This window comes from Thunnus maccoyii, chromosome 15 (genome assembly GCF_910596095.1).
Source record: "Thunnus maccoyii chromosome 15, fThuMac1.1, whole genome shotgun sequence".
Lineage (NCBI taxonomy): Eukaryota > Metazoa > Chordata > Actinopteri > Scombriformes > Scombridae > Thunnus > Thunnus maccoyii.
This window is the reverse complement of record NC_056547.1, coordinates 1,516,915-1,539,863: the sequence shown is the minus strand read 5'-3', so window position 1 is coordinate 1,539,863 and position 22,949 is coordinate 1,516,915. Positions and strand designations below refer to the sequence as shown.

The window sequence follows — 22,949 nt, the reverse complement described above, 5'->3', positions numbered from 1 at the left end:
TATTTTATTTGAAAGGGACCATGTACAGTTTTAAACATAGATGTTGTCATTTGATGTACTATACCAGAGTTAGCTCTTAGCTAGTTTTCATCTACAGTATGTTGCAAGACAATATGAGTCAAAAAATATAATAAAAAGGATAAAGAATAATACAGAATAAGCACAGTACATAGGGTACAAAATAATACAGGATAAATATAACAAGGCTACACACAATAGCTGTGTAAATGTCTGTTATTTACTATTGTTGTTACTATTTTGGTTCAGTAAATGTCTGCTGTCAGTCTCCAGGATCTGCAGGATCACAGACCGCTGCTTCTGCGGACAGAGACACTGAACGCAGGTCGAGTGGAAGTGAGACGCCGCAGAGAGGCGGAGAGTGTGGAAGGACTGTTGTGCTTACATGAGACAATTATTTTTTTCCCCACTTGTGATGAAGAGTGAGAGGAACAGAAGTGACTCTACAGCTGATGCATCACTCTGGATTCTGCCATATTTCTCTTTTGGTTGTTGTCTTGGCAATGAGCGTCCATTAATTTTGGGGGGGCAGAGCTTCTGAAAGGGAGCGGGGGGGATTGGTTTGGACGTTTGTTGTTCAAATATCAACACTCTTTCTACCTTCAATGCAGAAACACAAAGATGTTTATTCAGGTGGATTTACAGTAGTTTGACCGTCTTGTCTTATTTAAATGTACACCTGTTTTCAGTAAGATTATAGACTGATTTGGACACATACACAGTTTACTCTCTTGGATGCTCAGTTTTATCCAGCTGGAGACTCAGATGTGGCCTCACACCATAGGCGGTGCCAGGGCTGAGCTTTTCAGCCAAATCCCTGAATATTTTACTGTCCACCATGTGTGGCATTTCTGGTACTAAATCCAAATTATAGCTGCAAAGGAAATTAAAGCTGCAAGCAGCGTTGAACGGGCCTTCGCACCCTTGCGCACGTCAGGGCGCGGTGCAGTCAAAGGGCTTCTGTCACGGGCATGTAGATGTCTCCAGACCTGGGCTGACAGGTCTGACTTTACAAACATGTTAAGTTTGGTGCAGATTGGAGCATGTACAATAAAGTTATAGCAACTTCCTCTGTCATGGCAAAACATCAAAACTCAACAGTGTGAGGATGAGAATTTCCTGCAGGGTGAGACATGTCTGTCTTGCTCACACCTGTGTCATCAAAATGATGCAAGTTTTGGGCACATTCACTTTAATTTCAATTAATAATTTGAAAACTTTTGATGAGTTTGTGTGTAAAAGAAATTCACTTCCTAATTTTCATCGTCTGTTTTTAGAAGAGTAAAGATTTTAACCCACATGACCTGGTTAAAGTTTGATTGACATGTGTACTGTCAGGTGTGTAGAGACAATAAGTAACTGCAGCTGGACACAGAAAAATACTCATATTTAAATGGAGAGTGTGAGTGAACCGCTAGGTGCTCGGGCCCTAATAAAGGAAAAACTGCAGTACAGAGATACAAATTTTAGTTTTGATTTTATTTTTCTGCAGCACTTTATCATTAAACTGTCAACCTCACTCTATTTTCCCCTTCCTCTCATAGGTCATCCCCACTACTGAATTACACATATAAAACTCAATTATTGTAAAATAAATGATAATAACACCAAACTCCATACAAAGTTTATATATAATGTACTGTATGTATATAGTCCTTTCTGCTGTATCCTTCAAAAATGAGCTGCATTTAACCCCCACACCCATCCCCCCACTTCCCTCCCTCTCCCTCTCAGCTGGAGAGAAGGATTTCAGAGCACTCTTCTAGTGGAAATACCTTCATAAATCCCCTGACTTTGGTCAAATCTCACATCAAAAATCACATTATAGTGGGATTTTTTTGTGGCGAATCCATTGATACAGGTTTGAAAGTGGTCTGACTTATAGATTAGACGTCAGACACCAAAGTTTGGCACAAAGTCCATGCCTCCCCATTGGTTTCCATTGTAAGGTGCGATATGTATCAAATTTTTCACCAGACATGATGTGCGTGCCAAATTTGGTGAGTTTTTGAGCATGTTTAGGGGGTCAAATTTAGGGTTGAAGTGGCGTAACAATAAAGAGAGAATAATAAGAAAGAAACAAACACACGAAAAACAATAGGGCCTTCGCCCTTTGGGCTCGGGCCCTAATAACAAAGAAAGAAATAAACAAAGACAGAAAGAAAGAAAGAAAGAAAGAAAGAAAGAAACAAACAAACAAACAAACAAACACACGAAATACAATAGGGCCTTCGCACCGCTAGGTGAACAAACCTGCTCTGTGTAGCTGAAGTTGAGGGTTGAAAACAGCGTCCAGTAGTTTGCGTTGTCGCTCGTTCTCCTCTTTTGATCGAGAAAGTTCCTCCTCGTACTCTGCTATCGATCTTTCAAACAGCACAAATATCTCTTCAGCAGCCGCAGTTAGTCGCTGCGTCACCGACGCTCTCAGCATTTGGACTTTAGACATTTTAACACGATGACAGAAACTTTTTCTCCATCAAACTCTGAGCCGGTCCGTTTACAGCTAGCAGGCTAAGCTAACTTCTATCTATGGCTTTGAAAGCTGGCGAGAGATGAAGAAAGATGAAAAACACCTTTCAGACAGTTCATTAAACATTCAGCGGCTCTGAAGCTTCTTTCATGTTAATATCAGAGGAGACGCTTTACAAGAGAACCTCATGCAACAAGGACGTTGAAGCTGTCTGCCATCGTTGTCCGAGACGACCACAAGAGAACCCCGTCCCCTTCTTCTTCTTCTTCTTTCCGTTTAATGGCGGGTGGCAACCAGAGTAAAGGTGCATTAACGTCCCCCACTAAAGAAAAACACTTCCGGTGCAATTTACGATAAATTTCAAATTTTCTTTGGAAATTCAGCCTTAACGATTCTGACTAAATATAATAGAATACGATTAAAATATAATAAAATGTAGAGTAAAAATAAAGACTATAATACAAACTAAATAAAAACAGAATCAATCTTTTTTCTAACTTTTGCTTTATTTCTCGTGGATTTCTGTATTGTACCTCCTCAAGCCTCTAAAAGCTCTCTCTCTCTAAAGTTGCAAGGTTAGTCGATGAATTAATTAGTCAACTGACAGAAGATTAATCAGCAACTATTTTGATAATTGAATTATCATTGTACTCACTATTTAAGCAAAAATGGAAAAAATAATAAGGTTTCAGCTTCTCAGATGTGATGATTTGTTACTTTCTTTGTCGAACATGATGATAAACTGAATATATTTGGGACTGTTGGTCTGACAAGAACAGACATTTAAAGATGTAAGCTTGGACTATGAGGAGCTTTAACATATAGGCCTATTTTCTCATTTTTCTAACATTTTATGGACAGAACGATAGCTGGCAGACAATGCAACATGTGACAAGGGATCCCAGGTAGTCTTTGCTTTATTTTAAGGGGTCACAGGCCAAAAAGGTTGGTAAGCACTGTTGTGGATAACATTTCAGGTATGACCATGTGACCAGATGTCAATCACTTAAACACACACAACCAGGTGTTAATGTCTGTTGGGAATGCACTAAAAGCAGGTGAATACTGATCGCGGTGATGTTGCTTAACGACCTGTAGCATCGCTCTCTGTATTTATTAATAAAGGTACGCCACATTACATTTCTGTTCAATGAAATCTCCCCGCTCAGCCACGAAAAAGGACTTGATGTCACATTTCTGATGTAAGAAATAAATACTGTAGAATAAGTCAGAGCAGATGTCTGCACATCCTCAGTGGCATCAGCGCTGGATACAAAAATCTATAAACTTCTTGTAAACTTGTGATCCCAACCTTAGTATTTGATTAGATATTTCTATGTTGTCATTTATTGATTAGACATTTTGTGCAAGATTGTGATGTCTGTTTAGATGAATGAGTGATTTGATTGGCTCAAACTGCCTTATGAAGCTTTTCTTCATTGTTCAACTGACTGCAAAAGCAAAACAAGGTAAACAAGTGAAATCAAATCGTCTTTAATCAGCCGTAAAGTTTACAGGAGAAACCAACCACACAGGTTATCTGTGTGTTAGTTAGTTACAGTGTGCTTTTAACAAAAAAAAAATCTCCAACTGATAAGAGTTGGAATTAGAAGGAGGGAGGTAGTGGCCTACAGGTTAGAGAAGCAAGCTTGTGACTGGAGGGTCACTGGTTCAATCCACCGGACCAGCAGGGTAAATCTGGGTGGGAAAAGTGAAGAAGCAGTGCATGCCCCTCTCTCGCATTACCACCACTGAGGGGCCCTTGAGCAAGGCCCTTAACCCCATCTGCTCCAGTGGATCAGACTGTGGTTGTACTGGGCAGCTTCCAGGTAAGAATGTGCAACTGTGTCAATGTGATCAGGGCTTTCCTGAAAAAGAGAGCATTGTTCTCAGTGAAACTTCCCCTAAATAAATATAGACACAGAAAGCAATGATGACAGATGATCTAGAATTTGCTTTAATACACAAAATCAATGTCTGAACTACTCAGGGGAGTTGTGATTTAAGATATTTGGGCACAGACATGTTTTAAATTAGGACACATGGTTTTCACTGAGGCCCTGTTCACACCTTTCATTAACTTGCGTCTTGGGTGACCAATCACAAGTGGACTGCTCTAAGTACAGGTGTGAATGCACCCAAGACGCATCGCTCAGACCACATTCTTTAGCAGTGTGTACCGAATATTTCCAGGACCACATTGAAGGGCCAGCTAGAAGGGCTCTGCGTAAGTGTGAAACAATAAGGAGGCTGGCGACCGGAGCAAAGAGTATGAATTAAGCAGCTGTGAACGAAGCAGTGCGGTGTATGTGGAGCTATTTGTCAGTGAATAAATGCTACAACCCAAGCCAAGTTCCCGTGACCTGCTTGCCACCTGCTGATTAAAGTGAAGGGTGTTAGCCCCATAGTTAGCGACAATGGGTTAGCCTAACCTGACCAGGCTCACTTAAGGTGGACTGACCTTTAAGCTGCTCCTAACAGAGAAATGTCTGGCAGCTGAGTATCTCCCAAGTTTGCCGCATTGGGGAAATGAGATCCAATCACAAGTGGTCATCATTCGAGACGCATTCTAATGCCAGGTGTGATCTGACGTACTTAGAGCAGCATGTTAACGGCAGGTGTGAACACAGCCAGAAAGATTTGAACTTATATCATTTTTAAAGTTTTAACAAAACAAAAAAAAAAAGACAATCAGAAAGTGTTCCTAAATACATTAACTGATATTTTCTCTCCTTTTAAACTACTTAAATAAAACCTACACAAAACATTAGATTGTCAAAGACTAGTTTCATGTGAAGATACAATTATGATCTTATACAACACATAATAGTGGAGCGATGTAGCGCTGCTGCTCATTCTCCCTGAAGCGTAAATGAGTGTCATCATACATATTCAAGATTTTGTTCTGTAGTTCAGCTAAGCTGTGAGAAACCCTTTTTATACGTTTCTTCTTCTTCTTTTGGAGGTTGTTTAACCCTTACAAATTGTTCAGGTCAAATTTGACCCATATTTACATTCAAGAGCAGTAAAAACTCCCTTTACTTTAGCCTGAGTTTTCCCAAAAGTGACCTGGATTATACAAAAATGAAAATAATATTCCAGCTTTTATTATTTTTGTGCAGCTGTCACACATTTTTTTAGACCAATGGTTCCCAACTTGGGGGTCAGGAACCACAAAAGTGGTCACTGGATTAATGAAAGGGGTTGCAAGATGACAGGACAAGATGGATGCGAGATTGCTGATGGATGTGGATTGCTGTCCTCTTTCTAGAGCTGCAAGGTTAATCCACTCATCAATTAATCAATCAACAGAACATTAATCAAGCAACTACTTTGATAACTGAATATCTTTGGGTTTTGGACTGTTAGTCAGACAGTTTCCACAGTCCAAGGTTACATCTTCACATGTCTAGTTTTGACTAACAATCCAAAACCCAAAAGATATTCAGTTCATCATTACGTTCCATAAAGAAAAGAAATAAACCATCACATTTGAGAAGCTGAAATAAACAGTGTTAAGGATTAAACACCTATTTATTAATGAATGATGAAGCATTTATGAATGAAACACAGATTTGTGGTTCAGAAGTTTGGTATAGAGATTAATTTTGAGTCAGAATATGAACAGTATGTAAGGGTTAAAAGTGGCCCTGATGTTTTCCACTCATTTTGATTCTTTTGCCAAAAACTGATCAGCTGGTTTCTGTCCAACGTAGGTTTTCATGTGCTTAATCCAGCTCCTTTTGTTTAAGTAAACTGTTTTACAGAAAGGACAGATGAAAGGTTTTTGGTTTCCTGCATGAACCTTCAAGTGATTTAGCACATTTAGATTGCTCTTGAATTTTCTGGTGCACATAGGGCAATCACTGAGTCTCTCTGTAGAATGGCACTTCATGTGGAGCCTTAGACTGGAATCGTAGCCGAAGCTTTTGTCGCACTGAGTGCACCTGAATGGCTTATCTGCTCTGTGAGATTTCATGTGTTGTGCTAAGTCATTGCCCTGACAAAAAATGGCATTGCAGACCTGGCAGCTGTACTTTTTCCCTTCTAAATGAATTCTCATGTGATTATCCTGTGCTGCCCGTGAAGCAAATCTTCTGCCACACTCGGGGCAGCTGAATGGTTTCTTATCTTTCACTGGTTTCTTGGGCACCTCATCGTTGTTGATTTCAACTTCAAGCTCAGGATGCTTGTCACACTTATGCCTTTTGAGCTCACTGTAACAAGAGAATCTTTTGTCACAATTACTGCAGCTGAACGACTTCTTTCTGAAATGGCATATCATGTGTTGCTTCAGACCGCTCTTCGATGCCGATTTTGCGCCACAAATCGAGCAACTGAATTGTTTCTCTCCTTTGTGAGCTCTCCTATCACTTACAGGGACTCTATTATTATTCTGACAGTTTAAATCTGACTGAGATTCTCTGTCATCACCACTCCTTCCAAATTCAGGAGTCTTATCATCAGTATCTGGTTGTAAATGTCTATCTGGATCAGATTCTGGTCCTCCACAGTCTTCTCCATCAACTTCTGTTTCCATCTGTTCAGTTTGTCTTTGATGAAACTGTGAGGACTGAGGTTTCTCTTCATCATCTTCACTCTTCACAGGAAGAGGAGTGAATGTGAACTTGGGTGTATCGGCCTCCTCCAGCCCTTGAAGTTGCTCTCCCTCCTGACTGGTCCCAGGTTTGTGAAGCTTGGAGGACTCACCATTACATTTATGTCTTTTGATCGCAGAAAATGAATAAAATGTCTCGTCACAAACACTGCATTTGAATCTGTTGATCTCTTTGTGGGAGTTTGAGTGCAGCAACAATTGTCTTACATGTGTAAATATTTTACCACAAAATGAGAAACTAAATTCGGTCTGTCCTTCGTGCCATTTCTTATGTGCCTTCAGAGTTTCCTTGCAGACAAATTCTTTCCCACAAAGTGAGCAGCTAAATTGTTTCTTTGTATGATGTTTCATGTGTCTCACCAGTAAATTTTTTTTAAGAAACATTTCACCACACTGACAACAAGTAAATCTTTTTGTTGAGGATGTAAGACTCATACTGCTTACAGGGACATCATTCTGTAAACCTGACTGAGGTTCCCGGGTCACCTTCCACTCATCCTCCCTGACTTCAGGACCAGGATCAGGTTCAGGAAAAACTGAAGTCTTCTCATCGGTATCACATTGTAAAGGTGTATCTGGATGTGAGTTCCTGGCTGGTTCTGATCTTCCACAATCCTCTCCATCAGCTTCTGTTTCCATCTGTTCACTTTGTCTTTGATGAAGCTGTGTGTGCTTCTGACGAACACATTTGTGGTTTTTGACCTGTGAAGGCCAGGTGAACCTTTTGTAACAAAGACGACAACTGTATGGTCTCTCCCCTGTGTGCATCGCTATGTGTGGTGTCAGATGTGCCCTGTGTGCAAACAATTTACCACAAAATGGGCAACTAAATGGTTTCTCCTTTTTATGAGTTCTCAGATGTCTCTCCAGAGAATGAAAGTTGTCAAAATTTTTTTTACACTTAGAGCAGGAAAATGAACTAAAGGAGTTTTTGGCATCTCTACATCTCAACTCTCTTACACGGACCGAGTTCCTCACTGGTTTTGTTCCTCCACCGTTCAGTTGTGAGGATTTACCAACACACTTGTGTCTCCTGAGCTCTGTACGCCAGGTGAATCTTTTTTCACAAATACGGCAACTGAATCGTTTCTCTCCTGTGTGAACACCCATGTGGATTGTCAGATATATCTTATGTGTAAATGTTTTATTACATAACTCGCAACTAAAGGCGTTCATTCCTGTATGATGACTCAATGTCATGTGTCTCTGCAGACTTTCTTCACTGGCAAATTTTTTACCACACTGAGAGCAGATGAACGAGTTGTTGCCAGTATTAAATTTCATATCACTAACATGGATTTCTTTATTTTTCAGAGAGTTTAAATCTGACTGAGGTTCTCTGGTCTCTGTCCAGTCATCACTGACATCAGTCTCAGGAGAGTCTAAAGTCTTGTCATCAGTATCAGGTTGTAAATGTCCACCTGGATGTAAGTTCATGACTGGTTCTGATCCTCCACAGTCTTCTCCATCAGTTTCTGTTTCCATCTGTTCAATTGAGATGCTGGCTGTAGGTTCTGCCTCTCTGTTATCCTCAGTTTGTCTTTGATGAAGCTGTAAGAGAGGTTTCTCTTCATCTTCTTCACTCTTCACAGGAGCAGGAATGACTGTGAACTTCGTGATATCAACCTCCTCCAGCCCTTGAAGTGCTGCCTCTCTATTCTCCTCAGTTTGTCTTTGATGAAGCTGTAAGAACTGAAGTTTCTTTTCATCATCTTCACTCTTAACAGGAACAGAAGTGAATGTGAACTTGTTGATATCAGCCTCCTCCAGCCCCTGGAGCTGCTCTCCTTCCTGACTGGTCCAGAGTTCCTCTTGTTCCTCTTTAATGTGTGGGGGCTCTGGGTCATCCTGGTGCAGACTGGAGCTCCACTCCTGCTGCTCAGGGGGAACCTCTTCTTTACTCTTCAACAGCTGCTGGACGTCTGCAGGAAACAGGAAACAAATCAAACATAAATGCAGAAACACAAAGAGGTTTATTCAGGTTAATTTACAGTAGTTTGACTGTTTTGTAGGCCTGTTTTCAGTACGATTATAGACTGATCAGGACCAGGATCAGGATCAGCATCTAACGGGTCCGCAGTGACATCTGCAGGTATGTTTACTGCTGTTTAATGTGATGCAGCTGAGCAGCTAATTAGCTACCTAGCTGCTAACTGATGTTAGCGGTGCACTTTTCCCTGCTGAGTGTTTGTTTGGTGGCTCGTTCAACAAGCTGCAGGACAAGACGTGTGTTCATATTTGTAAGTTATCAAGTTGTGATGATGTGGACACAGGCTGTTGTTTCATTTACTACCATGTTTAAAAGAGGAAGGTATCAGGCCTCAAACTGCAATTTAATTTAACAATTGAGCATTGAATATTTTATATATTTTAAGATTTTATTTAAACATTGGACATCTTGAATGTTGTTTTCATTTAAGACCATGGGCAAAAGTTCCTCGCTGTAAGTGTTTTACGGAATATGGGTTAGGGTTAGGGTGTTAGGGCATTAGGGTTAGGGTTAGGGCGTCAGGGCGTTAAGGTTAAGGTTAGGGCGTTAGGGTTAGGGTTTGTAAGATCTGGTAAATGTTCAAATGATCCAATATTCCAACAAAAATCAAAGATTAGAGAAAAAGTCCAAAAACTGAAAACAGATTTGTGTATCAGAACTTTGTTTTTTCTTCTTTCTTCTCCCATTAATCATCTCACGACCCCTCAGATTTATCTGCTGACCCTTTGGAGGGGCCCGACCCCTAGGTTGGGAACCACTGGACTAAACTATCTAACTGTATATAAAGTAGTGTAAACTAGCTCCACCTCCAGCAGCTACAACAGTAACATGCTGCTCTAACACTGATGCTTCACTATTAATAATCTGCACACACACACGCGCCAAAATTTCTGCCACATCATTGGCTTCCACCACGCTGTGGGGCGGATGTTTGGCCAGCATGTTTGTTTCCACCGAGATTTGTTCACTACGCATGTTGTGTAGGGCCTTGCAAATTACACAAGGGCCCCACCTCACCACCTCTAAAGCGGGTGTCAATGTTTACAACTTCAATGAAAGAATGAAGCAGAACTATCCTTCAAGATCCTGCCAGATGGAAAGCAGCGGATTGACACTGACTATTGATTAAATATGGAATTTAAAAAGGTTGATTAGCTGGGCATACTGGGCAATATGGATGCACATCTCTCAGTAAATAATAAGTATTCAGCCAAGCCGTAGTATAAATAGTTTTTTGTATTTGAAAATGTATAAACGAAGGTGAGAGCCAGTTTGAATGGGCCTGATGCAGCTGACAAAATAAGAATAGTATTGTTATTTATAATTTACAGGTGCTATGATTCTATAGAAAATATTTTATTCAGTAAATATTGTTTGTTCTGTATAGGTCTACATATTCTTGGACCAAGAAATGGAGCAAACTGTTTTAAAGGAGGGAGGATTGTAGTGGGAGCACTGGGGTGTCAGGAGTGCTGCGAAGGCAAATGGTTTACATGGCTCACAGGTCAGGTAGGAGAGCCCATTAGAAGCTGCGTTAATAGTTCAATTCTACCTTAAAGGCATGAAAGATTAGAGCTGCTCTGATAATATATTTTGGATTTTCTGTTTTGTATCACCAGGGCCGTAAACGCTCTCTCGCTCTACCCATTTCTTGTAATGTCTGTTGCCCAAGTCCACACTCCTCCTCTCACAGTCTGTAAATTCTGGATTATGATTATTACAGGTGCTGGTGATATGAACATGCCACTTGTTTAATCCAGATCTACAGATCTTCTTAACAGCGTTAAATACCTTCAGAACCTGTTTTTTTATTCTTAACCCAAAAACATCCAGGCTAATTGTCTTATTATATCAGTATATGCTATAATGTATGGCATACTATATAGTTCAGGTTAGTATTTTGAGTTAATTTAGAGGACAACAGAACCCAGGGTTTGCATGATGCATTTTGTTTAGTGGTTTGCTAATAGCATTAATCTACTTAATCGCCTTTACTTTTATAAATGAGCTCAGAAAAAGGTCCTATTTATTTGACTTTATCAATGTTAGCCTACTTGACTATAAAGACTGTGCAAAATAGGATACTGACCATCAACAGGTCTGTGTATGCATGTAGCTTATTAATTTATGTTTTAATTTATTATTAGTAGAATATTAATGCACATAGAAAATTCTGCACGCCTTGCCTGCATGTTAACTTCACATTGTGGCCACCCCGGTTAAAAACTCCTAGAACCGCCTCCAGTCATAAATAATAATACTAATGTACTTTTACTGCAATACTTTACATCAAGCTCATAATACTTAAGTACTTTTACTGTAATACTTTACATCAAGCTCATAATACTTATGTACTTTTACTGCAATACTTTACATCAAGCTCATAATACTTATGTACTTTTACTGCAATACTTTAACTACATCAAGCTCATAATACTTGTGTACTTTTACTGCAATACTTTAACTACATCAAGCTCATAATACTTATGTACTTTTACTGCAATACTTTAACTACATCAAGCTCATAATACTTATGTACTTTTACTGCAATACTTTAACTACATCAAGCTCATAATACTTATGTACTTTTACTGCAATACTTTACATCAAGCTCATAATACTTATGTACTTTTACTGCAGGAGGATTTTTCATGCAGGACTTTTACTTGTAATGGAGTATGTTTACATTGCTGTATTGGCACATTTACTGAGGTAAAGGATCTGAGTAGTTCTTGCTGCTGTATTTATTGATTGAAGTATGACCTCAAACTGATTTAAATATGTATATAGATGATAAATGAACAAACCTGCTCTGTGTAGCTGAAGTTGAGGGTTGAAAACAGCGTCCAGTAGTTTGCGTTGTCGCTCGTTCTTCTCTTTGGATCGAGAAAGTTCCTCCTCGTACTCTGCTATCGATCTTTCAAACAGCACAAATATATCTTCAGCAGCCGCAGTTAGTCTCTGCGTCACCGACGCTCTCAGCATTTGGACTTTAGACATTTTAACACGATGACAGAAACTTTTTCTCCATCAAACCCTGAGCCGGTCCGTTTACAGCTAGCAGGCTAAGCTAACTTCTATCTATGGCTTTGAAAGCTGGCGAGAGATGAATAAAGGTGGAAAACACCTTTCAGACAGTTTATTAATCATTCAGCAGTTCTGAAGCTTCTTCCATGTTGATATCAGAGGAGACGCTTTACAAAAGAAAAGAAAATAAACTCATGTCACAAGGATGTTGAGGCTGTCCGACATCTTTGTCCGAGATGACCAGAAGAAACCACTTCCGGTTTAATTTAAGCTAAAACAAGACTTTGATTTTTATTCGAAATTCAGGTGTTACAGCAGCTGAACGAGTCTGAATAAATATACGCAGAATACGACTAAAATATAATAAAACGTAGAGTCAAAATAAAGACTATAATACAAAATAAAATACAAATAGAATAGAATTACTTGTTACATTCAAAGTGATTGTGAGGACATACAGGACTGTGGTTCCAAAAGTTACAGTTTGGGAAACATTTTACTTTTATCAAAAAAAACAACTCCTACTGATAGTGTTGTACGTTTCTGTATGCTGAGACTTCACAGAAAGCAACAGATGAGTCAGGCTTTGTTTTAATACACAAAATCAATGTCTGAACTACAGAAGGGAGATGTGATTTAAGATATTTGGGCAAAGACATGTTTTTATTTAAGACTCGTGGTTTTCACTGAGAGATTTGAACTTATAATACAGTTTTTAAAGGTTTAAGAACAATTAAATTCAAGACAATCAGGAAAAACTTTCAAAAACATTTCTACATTCATTAACTTATATTTTCTCTCATTTTAGATAAACCCACACAAAATGTTAATAACTTGTCAAAGACTAGTTTCATGTGAAGACAAAAATGTCGGATACAATTATGATCTTATACAACACATGCTGAATAATAGTGGAGCGATGTAGTGCTGCTGCTCATTCTCCTTGAAGCATGATGAGCGTCATCATACATATTCAAGATTTTATTCTGTAGTTCAGGTAAGCTGTGAGAAACCCATTTTATACATTTCCTTGTCTTTTGGAGGATTAAACACCCAACACCCTGAGTTTTGGGCTGTTGGTCTGACAAAACCAGACATTTGAAGACATTTGATTTTATGGACAAAACAAATAACCAATGAATCAAGACAATAATCGGTAACTTAACTGGCAGACAATGCAACACATGACCAAGGGTCCCCAGTAGATTTTGCTTTATTTTAAGGGGTCACAAGCCAAAAAAGGTTGGTAAACTGCTTTGTGAAGCTTTTCTTCACTGTTTGACTGACTGCAAAAGAAAAACAAGGTAAACAAGTGAAATCAAGTCGCCTTTAATCAACTTAACAGGAAAAACATCAGCAACTGTTGCTGTAAAGTTTACGAGAAACCAAACTTTCAGCTTATCTTGCAAAAAAAAATCTTCTACATCATGTTATCAACAACAGAAATAAATCTTAAGCCCAAAGTTACAGTTTCAAAAATCATTTTGCTTTCAACAAAAAAATTCTCCAATTGATGAAGTTCAAATGAAAAGTTTGTATTTGCTGAAGCTTCACAGAAACCAATGATGACAGATGAGTCAGACTTTGTTCTAAGACACAAAATCAATGTCTGAACTACTCAGAGGAGTTGTGATTTAAGATATTTTAGCACAGACAAAAACATTTCTACATATAATAACTGATATTTTCTCTCATTTTAAATAAACCCACACAAAATGTTAATAACTCGTCAAAGGCTAGTTTCATGTGAAGACAAAAATGTCAGATACAATTATGATCTTATACAACACATGTTGAATAATAGTGGAGTGATATTGTCCCTGAAGCGTAATGAGCGTCATCATACATATCCAAGATTTTGTTCATTAGTTCAGTTAACGTGTGAGAAGTCCTTTTTATACATTTCTTTTTCTTTTGGAAGTTGTTTAACCCTTACATACTGTTCAGGTCAAATTTGACCCATATTTACATTTGAGAGCAATAAAAACAGATGTAAATATGGTAGAATGGCACTTTATGTGCAGCTTGAGATGGGAATTATAGCCAAACCTTTTATCACGCTAAGTGCACCTGAACAGTTTATCTGCTCTGTGATATTTCATGTGTTGTGTTAAGTCGTTGCCCAGACTTTTCCCTTCTAAATGAACTCTCATGATATTGGCCAGTTATTCACTTATCATCTTTGTCAGCTGCTTCAAATTATGGTTATTATATCTGCCTTTAAAAATCCACTATTGGTCAACCATTACTCCTCATCATCGCTGATCTCAATTTCAAGCTCAGGAGGCTTGTCACACTCGTGCTTTTTAAGCTCTCTATACCAAGAGAATCTTTTGTCACAATAACTGCAGCTGAATCTTTTCTTTGCGAAGTGGCGCTTAATGTGCAGTTTCATACCTCTCTTCGAAGCAGATTTTGTGCCGCAAATTGAGCAGCTGAATGGTTTCTCTCCTTTAGCTCTCTCATCACTTACAGGGATTTTATTTTTCTCGGAGTTTAAATCTGAGTTCCTGGCTGGTTCTGGTTCTTCACATTCCTCTCCATTGGCCTTTGTTTCTATCTGTTCAGTTGTGCTGCTGACTGTAGGCTCTGCCTCTCTGTTCTCCTCAGTTTGTCTTTGATGAAGCTGTGAGGACTCACCAACACACTTGTGGTTCTTGAGTTGAAAATTCCAAATGAATCTTTTGTTACAAACACCGCAGCTGAATTGTGTCTCCCCTTTGTGGACTGTCATGTGTTGTTTTACATGTGAATTCTGGGTAAATCTTTTACCACATATCGAGCAACAAAATGGTTTCTCTCCTGTGTGAGTTCTCATGTGTTTCTTTAGCACATCATTGCGTGAGAAACCTTTCCCACACTTCTGGCAGCTAAAAGGTTTCTCATCAATATTATATCCTTCATTACTTACAGGGGTTACATTTTTTTTTTGAGAGATGAAAACTAACTGAGGTGCTCTGATCTCCATGCAGACAACATTGACAGTCTTTAACTGAAAAGCGTTTAAAACCTTAAGATCACTAACTGGCTGTAAATGTCTATCTGCTCCATTAGCTTCCGTTTTCATCTGTTCAGCTAATCTGCTGGCTGGAGGAGGTCCTTGAGGCTGCTCTCCCTCCCGACAGGTCCAGAGTTCCTCCTGTTCCTCTTTAATGTGTGGGGAACCTGGGTCCTCCTGCTTTGCCTCCCTGTGTACCTGTGAATGTATTATCATGTGTTGGCTCAGACTTTTTGGTTGTTTTTGTTGACTACTCTCTTCCCTGTCATCAGTATCTGGTGGTAAATGTCTATCTGGATGTGAGTTGCTGGCTGGTTCTGATCCTCCACAGTCCTCTCCATCAACTTCTGTGTTCGTCTGTTCATATTGTCTTTGATGAAACTGTGAGGACTGATGTTTCTCTTCATCATCATCTTCACTATTCACAGGAAGAGGAGTGAATGTGAACTTGGGTGTATCGGCATCCTCCAGCCCTTGAAGTTGCTCTCCCTCCTGACTCGCCCCGGGTTTGTGAAGCTTTGAGGACTCACCATTACATTTATGTCTTTTGAATGCATAAAATATATTAAATGTTCTGTCACAAATACTGCATTTGAATCTGTTGATCTCTTCATGGGAGTTCAAGTGCAGCGACAATTGTCCTAAATATTTAAATTTTCTACCACAAAGTGAGCAACTAAAGTCAGTATGTCCTTCGTGCCATTTCTTATGTGCTTCCAGAGTTTCCTTGTGGACAAATTCTTTCCCACAAAGTGAGCAGCTACATTGTTTTTTGGCATGATGTTTCATGTGTCTCACTAGTGAAACCTTTTTGTCAAATGTTTCACCACACTGACAACAAGTAAATCTTTTTGTTAAGGTTGTAAGACTCATACTGCTTACAGGGACATCATTCTGTAAACCTGACTGAGGTTCCCGGGTCACCTTCCAATCATCCTCCCTGACTTCAGGACCAGGATCAGGTTCAGGAAAATGTAAAGTCCTGTCATCAGTATCAGGTTGTAAAAGTCTATCTGGATGTGAGTTCCTGGCTGGTTCTGATCCTCCACAATCCTCTCCATCAGCGTCTGTTTCCATCTGTTCAGTTGAGCTGCTGGCTGGAGGCTCTGCCTCTCTGTTCTCCTCAGTTTGACTTGGATGAAGCTGTGAGGACTGAGGTTTGTCTTCATCATCTTCACTCTTCACAGGGACAGGAGTGACTGTGAACTGGGTGATATCAGCCTCCTCCAGCCCTTGAAGCGCTGCCGCTCTTTTCTCCTTGATTCGGCTTTGATAAAGCTTATAGTACTTCTCACGACCACATTTGTGCTTTTTGACCTGTGAAGGCCAGGTGAAGCTTCTGTAACAATAACCACACCTGTATGGTCTCTCCCCTGTGTGCATCGCTACGTGAGGTGTCAGATGTGCCCTGTGTGCAAATGATTTACCACAAAATGGGCAACTAAATGGTTTCTTCCCTGAATGAGCTTTCTCGTGTCTCTCCAGAGAATAAAAGTTGTTAAACTTTTCTTTACACTTAGAGCAGGAAAATGAACTAGATGAGTTTTTGGCATCTCTACATCTCAACTCACTTATACGGACCGAGTTCCTCACTGGTTTTGTTTCTCCACCATTCAGTTGTGAGGATTTATCAACACATTTATGTCTCCTGAGCTGGATACGCCAGGTGAATCTTTTTTCACAAATATGGCAACGGTATCTTTTCTCTCCTGTGTGAACACCCATGTGGATTTTCAGATATATCTTATGTGTAAATGTTTTATCACATAACTCACAACTAAAGGCGTTCATTCCTGTATGATGACTCAGTGCCATGTGTCTCTGTAGACTTACTTTGCTCGCAAATTTTTTACCACACTGAGAGCAGATGAACGAGTTGTTGCCAGTATTAAGTTTCATATCACTAACAAGGATTTCTTTATTTTTCAGAGAGTTTAAATCTGACTGAGGTTCTCTGGTCTCTGTCAAATCACCATCACTAACATCAGTCTCAGAAGGATCTGAAATCTTGTCGGGAGAATCTGGTTGTAAATGTCTACCTGGATCTGAGTTCCTGGCTGGTTCTGATCCTTCACAGTCCTCTCCATCAGCTTCTGTTACCATCTGTTCAGTTGAGCTGCTGGCTGTAGGCTCTGCCTCTCTGTTCTCAGTTTTTCTTGGACTCTTCACTGACACAGGAGAGGATGGGATATCAACACCAATCAGCCCTTGAGGCTGCTCTCCCTCCTGACTGGTCAAGAGTTCCTCCTGTTCCTCTTTAATGTGTGGGGGCTCTGGGTCCTCCTGGTCCAGACTGGAGCTCCACTCCTGCTGCTCAGGGGGAACCTCTTCTTTACTCTCTGACAGCTGCTGGATGTCTGCAAGAAACAGGAAACAAATCAGACATTAATGCAGAAAGAGATTTATTCAGGTGATTTCACAGAAGTTTGACATCTTGTCTTATTTAAATGTAGGCCTATTTCCATTTCCTGGTGCCAGGGGTGAGGTTTTCAGCAAAGCCCTGAATATTTTACTGTCCATCATGCATGGCATTTCTGGTACTAAATGTAAACTATAGCTACAAAGGAACTAATTTGTTTTAACCAAAATGGTCAGTAGGTTTCCAGTTTTATGTCCTGAATTGTTTCACTAACATGAGGGAAGTGAAATAAACAATGCAGAACAGAGTGAAGCTGCAAAAGCTTTAAAAAATGTTCACTACATTGAGAACTTTATAGTTGGAAGCACATTTTATACAGTTCTAAACAAAACTTCAGCCACCCCTTCACAAATAACATATTTTGGTGATTTTTTTAATTGAAAAAAATGTAAACACAGTCTCTCTAGGATATGGAAAAAACACTATTTTCAGCAAACAATAATGCATAGTTTTTATGACATAAATTGAACAAAAATAAAAACATCATTGTGAGTCACTGAGTTTAGTCACATCCCATCTGGCAGATGTCACAGCTTGCAAATGCTTTTTGTAGCCACCTAAAAATCTTTCATTTCTTGTATATGGGATCTCCCTTGCAAAAGCCTTCTAGTTCTGCAATATTCTTGGGCCGTCTTACATGCACAGAACTTTTCAAATCTACCACCCACAGATTTTCCATTATGTTAAAGTCAGGGGACTGTGAGGGCCATTCCACAATCACATTCAGCTTGCATTTATTGAGGTAGTCCATAGTGGATTTCAAGGTATGTTTAGGATCAGCATTTGAAATAAACAGGGGTCAAGGGCAAAAATGCCCCAAGAAGTCTAATAACGCCCCTAAAAACCATGATCCAGGGGCAGAAATTGCCCCCAAGATTTCAAAAAAATTATTTTGTATTTAACAGTTTAGGCCAATATCCTAATCCTACATTAAGCCATCATTTTATTTTCATTCAATTCATTTAATTTCCATTTCTGTCTCTAGCACTCACTCACACAAACAGCACTGTTGTTCACACTACGCTGCTGTTACGAGCAGAGGCCATGCAACCCTGCAACTGCAGTGAAGTTGGCTGCTGCGATGGACTGGTACCTCATTAAAAAAAACTCTTACCAAAGAAGGAAAGAAACCCAAATCCTGGGCCCGTCACCAGCACCACCACCCCCTCGCAAATAAGACAGCCAAGAAAGTTGCTGCTTCTACAATTGAAAAATGGAAAATAGACTGGCTTGGTGTTGAAGAGGTGAATAAGACGACTCTCCTCTTCTGTAAAGCCATCTCTTAAATTAGATTTCACAGTCTGGAAACTGCAAGCTAACAACGCTTTGCTATCTTCTTGCTACCTTCCCTTGCATTGTGAGGCATCAATAACTTTCATTTTCGGAGTCTAACACAGCTGCTTAGAGGAACCCATGGTTGCTGAGTGTTCACACAAGGTTTGAAGAGTCAGAGTATTTGTAAAGCTTTGAAATTGGCACCAGCTGACATTTCCTAATGATAGTTGTTGACATGCTTTTGACATGTTTTTCACACAATTAACTAATATTTAATAATTCTTAAACTTGCATCTCCTCTGTCTCCCTTATCCAAAAATCCAGAATCTATGTAAACTGGGGGTGTCGCCATTTCGAATCTAAATCGAAAATCGATCAAAATGAGTGTTTGATTTCAACCTTCAAAATCAAAAGCAGGATCGACAGTTCTCCCACCCCCGCCTACTTGCGCGCATCTGACGTAGCCTGCAGCTACATGGCCATGGTTGGAGTAGGAGATGATGGAGAAACAACACAATTAGAAAATCTCCTGTTTCCCTGAAGTCTCCATTGTGGAAACATTTTGCCTTCGCTGTGAGTTGTATAAACAATAAACTCGTCGTTGACAGAAGAAGTATGCTATGCTACACACTTTCATAAAGTTGGACATATGTTGATAGATTGAAACTTCCTGGATCAATAACTCATAGTGAAACGTTGTTAAAACACAAATCTTACCGCAGTAAAGTAGACAACAAGCCTAATTTTCACACTTAAACACTTAAACTTTGTTTGCTGCAGATGAGTAAACTCAAGTTGTTGTTGTTGTTGTAAAGTACCCTTCTGCCATCTAGTGGCTTTTCTTTTTGCTTTTGTGTTTAAAAGTTTGTTCCAAATGGAGTGGTGAAATAGGTTACAATTATTACATTTTAAATAATTATTTAAATTTGACCATATGGCCTAAGTGTGGTAACACCTCCCCAAAAAAATATGGTAGTTACATAACACTCAATACCATGTAGCCTATCCTTTTAAAGAGGAATCTGAAAGTGTAAATGACAGTTATCAGGGCATAGAACCAATGGTCTGTTGATCTTTATAAATAAAGACTCTAATAGTTTAACAATGGTGTAGCCATCGGTGCTGTGAAAAACATTTAAATCGAAAATCAAATCGAATCGTGCATTTGGAGAATCGTAACACCCCTAATGAATATGCATGTTTTTAGTTTCAAAAAGTTAAATAATACTCCTACATCACTGTAAAGTCCATTCTCAGTGTATATGCACTGGACCATGATTGGCTCCAAAACACATTTTTGAGTGGAGAAGATTTAAAATGATCTATTAATCTATCTATTTAATTAGTTTCATATGTTCAGGGATGTAAAAGCTGTTTCTGATGGTGGACTGTGTGTTTGTAGTAATAATAACATTATTTATTTATACAGCACTTATTGATATTCCGATATACAGCAGTGGAAAGTAACAGTACATCTACTCAAGTACTGTATTTAGGTACAATTTTTTGGTACTTGTACTTTGAGTATTTGGAGGGGCCCGACCCCTAGGTTGGGAACCACTGGACTAAACTAGCTAACTGTATATAAAGTAATGTAAACTAGCTCCACCTCCAGCAGCTACAACAGTAACATGCTGCTCTAACACTGATGCTTCACTATTAATAATCTAATGATGTCATATATAATAATATATCAGTCAGAGGGACCAAACCACTACTTTTACTGCAATACTTTAACTACATCAAGCTCATAATACTTATGTACTTTTACTGTAGTAGGATTTTTCATGCAGGACTTTCACTTGAAATGGAGTATTTTTACATTGCTGTAAATGTACTGAAGTAAAGGATCTGAGTACTTCTTCCACCGCTGTTGTTGTATTTATTGATTGAAGTATGACGTCAAACTGATTGAAAGATTTATATAAATGTTTAATGAACAAACCTGCTCTGTGTAGCTGAAGTTGAGGGTTGAAAACAGCGTCCAGTAGTTTGCGTTGTCGCTCGTTCTCCTCTTTTGATCGAGAAAGTTCCTCCTCGTACTCTGCTATCGATCTTTCAAACAGCACAAATATCTCTTCAGCAGCCGCAGTTAGTCGCTGCGTCACCGACGCTCTCAGCATTTGGACTTTAGACATTTTAACACGATGACATTTTCTCCATCAAACTCCTTCTCTGAACCCTGTCCGTTTATATCTGAAGCTTCCTCTATGTTGACATCAGAGGAGACGCTTTATAAGCGAAACGGAAATAAACTCATGTATTGGATGTTGAGGTTGTCGCCATCCTGGACCCTGATGACTATGGGTGCATCCCAAGTCTCTTAAATTGCATCCACGTTTCCCTCACTTGCGTCTTTTCCTTGAGTCCTAATCTTCCCACCGTGGATGCATGGAGAGACGCAAGGAAACCGAGCGAGGAGAGAGGAAAAGAGGAAGTTTGTTTTAAGAGACATGAGACGTCCTCTCCTCTGAGGCGTCACGTGAAGCGACGTCCGTTTCTGATGACGGCATCAGCTGATCACAGCTGGATCAGCTGTCAGGCGGTTTTTAACAGCTGTAGAGACTCCTGATGGAGTTTGTGTCTGTGCACATGTGCACTGTGCTGACACTAATAAAGGTGATGCTGTTTCCTCTCTGCAGCCTGTTACCTGTTTAACAAACACCTGAATAAAAACCTGCATTCTGCTTTCATACGGTGTCCTGCTCAGACGCACAGGAACCATTTCTACTCGCGGAATGCGTTTATACTATTTATTGATTATTTGCATCTGTATTTTTTGATAATCATGATAGTGAATTCATTATTCAATAACCCAAAATATGATCGGGGTGTCTTCTGAACACTGGAAAATATGTAATTGGCTGAATGTTTCAGGGCAAATGGAAATGATTTAACTCATATCAAAACCTTTGCTCAGGAATTTTCAGCCTCACGTGTGACTGAATGGAAATGACGATTAAAAAATATAAAATATAAATGTGTTTAACTGTTATTATGAATAGAATTAAAGTCAGGAAGAGTCTGTCTGTCAGCAAGAAACAGTTTAATGGAGGAAATAACATCATGAAAAGAAAAATCTTGTGTTGTTTATGGTTCTTTTGTTGATCAGACCGACAATTAACATATTTTTAACTATATGATGAATCAGAAAACAAGTAAAGCATAAAATTTGGGAGAGATAAACATAAATTTAATAAGTAATCTGTCTCCACTTCGGTATGAGACTGCAGTGATGTATCATTTGCATACATTACATTTACATTTTTCATTTAGCAGACGCTTTTATCCAAAGCGACGTACATATTAGACTGATACAACACAAGCGGGGATCTAGTCAGGAGACAATAACACGAGTGAGTGCCATAAAGCTTAAGTTTGGGCCAAATAGGACGTAGATGCCAACAGGCAGTGCAACAAGGCAATAAACACTATAATACAAAACGATATAAAAATATAATAGAATTAATTGTTAACCGTCAATGTGATTGTGAGGACATACAGGACTGTGGTTCCAAACCTGGGGGTCCCGACCCCCACAGAGGGTCACTGAATTAATCAAAGGGGTTGCAAGATGATTGGACAGGATAGGATACAGAAGAAAAAACATATTTTGGATGCAAAATTGTGATTTTTTTTTTTCAGGCTTCCTTCTCATTTTTGCTTCATTTCTTGTGGATTTCTGTATTTTACCCCCTCAAACCTTCAAATAAAACAAAAAAGTCCTCTTTCAAGAGCACAAGGTTAGTCAATAATCAATTAGTCAATTGACAGAAACAACTATTTTGATAATTGAATAATCATACTCACTTTTTAGGCAAAAATGAAAGAAATGGGCTGGTTTCAGCTTCTCAAATATGATGATTTATTGCTTTTCTTTGTCGAACAAGATGATAAACTGAATATCTTTGGGTCTTGGACTGTTGGTCTGACAAAACCAGACATTTGAAGATGTAACCTTGGACTGTGGGGAACTTTAACAGATATATTTATCTATTTTCTGATATTTTATGTATGAAACGATAACTGGCAACGTGATGAAGGGTCCCCAGTAGATTTGCTTTATTTTAAGGGTTCCCAAGTCAAAAAGGTTGGTAAGCACTGTTGTACACAACATTTAAAGTATGACCATGT

General features: G+C 39.2%; 3 protein-coding genes across 4 annotated transcripts in view; all 3 read right to left on the bottom strand.

Annotated features, from left to right (window-relative positions):
• Window positions 1–22,949, bottom strand: part of LOC121913141 (zinc finger protein 135-like) — a 33,403-nt gene that overhangs the window by 2,803 nt on the left and 7,651 nt on the right. Inside the window, exon 1 of one of the 2 annotated variants that reach the window (XM_042435819.1) lies at window positions 2,272–2,781. The exons of the other annotated variant lie outside the window; for it this stretch is intronic. Within the exon in view, the coding sequence (XP_042291753.1) occupies window positions 2,272–2,464 (193 nt within the window). The 5' untranslated portion in view covers window positions 2,465–2,781. Of the gene's footprint in view, window positions 1–2,271; window positions 2,782–22,949 lie in introns of those variants that run through there. 2 annotated transcript variants of the gene reach the window in all.
• On the bottom strand, window positions 5,256–12,376 carry LOC121913132 (zinc finger protein 600-like). The gene is made up of 2 exons (XM_042435808.1): window positions 11,904–12,376; window positions 5,256–9,028 (listed from the first exon to the last, which is right to left on the bottom strand). The coding sequence occupies exons 1-2, from the start codon at window positions 12,094–12,096 to the stop codon at window positions 6,153–6,155; spliced, it is 3,069 nt and encodes a 1,022-aa protein (XP_042291742.1). The 5' UTR covers window positions 12,097–12,376; the 3' UTR covers window positions 5,256–6,152.
• Window positions 13,437–21,282, bottom strand: LOC121913130 (oocyte zinc finger protein XlCOF8.4-like). The gene is made up of 2 exons (XM_042435806.1): window positions 20,761–21,282; window positions 13,437–17,478 (listed from the first exon to the last, which is right to left on the bottom strand). Exons 1-2 carry the CDS (start codon window positions 20,951–20,953, stop codon window positions 14,369–14,371), a joined length of 3,303 nt encoding a protein of 1,100 aa, XP_042291740.1. The 5' UTR covers window positions 20,954–21,282; the 3' UTR covers window positions 13,437–14,368.

Bases quoted from the DNA above. Each gene is read 5' to 3' on its own strand.
- LOC121913132 (XM_042435808.1), bottom strand. From the start codon at position 12,096: ATGTCTAAAGTCCAAATGCTGAGAGCGTCGGTGACGCAGAGACTAACT. The intron at 9,029-11,903 runs GTTTGTTCATTT...TGTTTCCTGCAG, and splicing joins ACTTCAGCTACACAGAGCAG to ACGTCCAGCAGCTGTTGAAG.
- LOC121913130 (XM_042435806.1), bottom strand. From the start codon at position 20,953: ATGTCTAAAGTCCAAATGCTGAGAGCGTCGGTGACGCAGCGACTAACT. The intron at 17,479-20,760 runs GTTTGTTCATTA...TGTTTCTTGCAG, and splicing joins ACTTCAGCTACACAGAGCAG to ACATCCAGCAGCTGTCAGAG.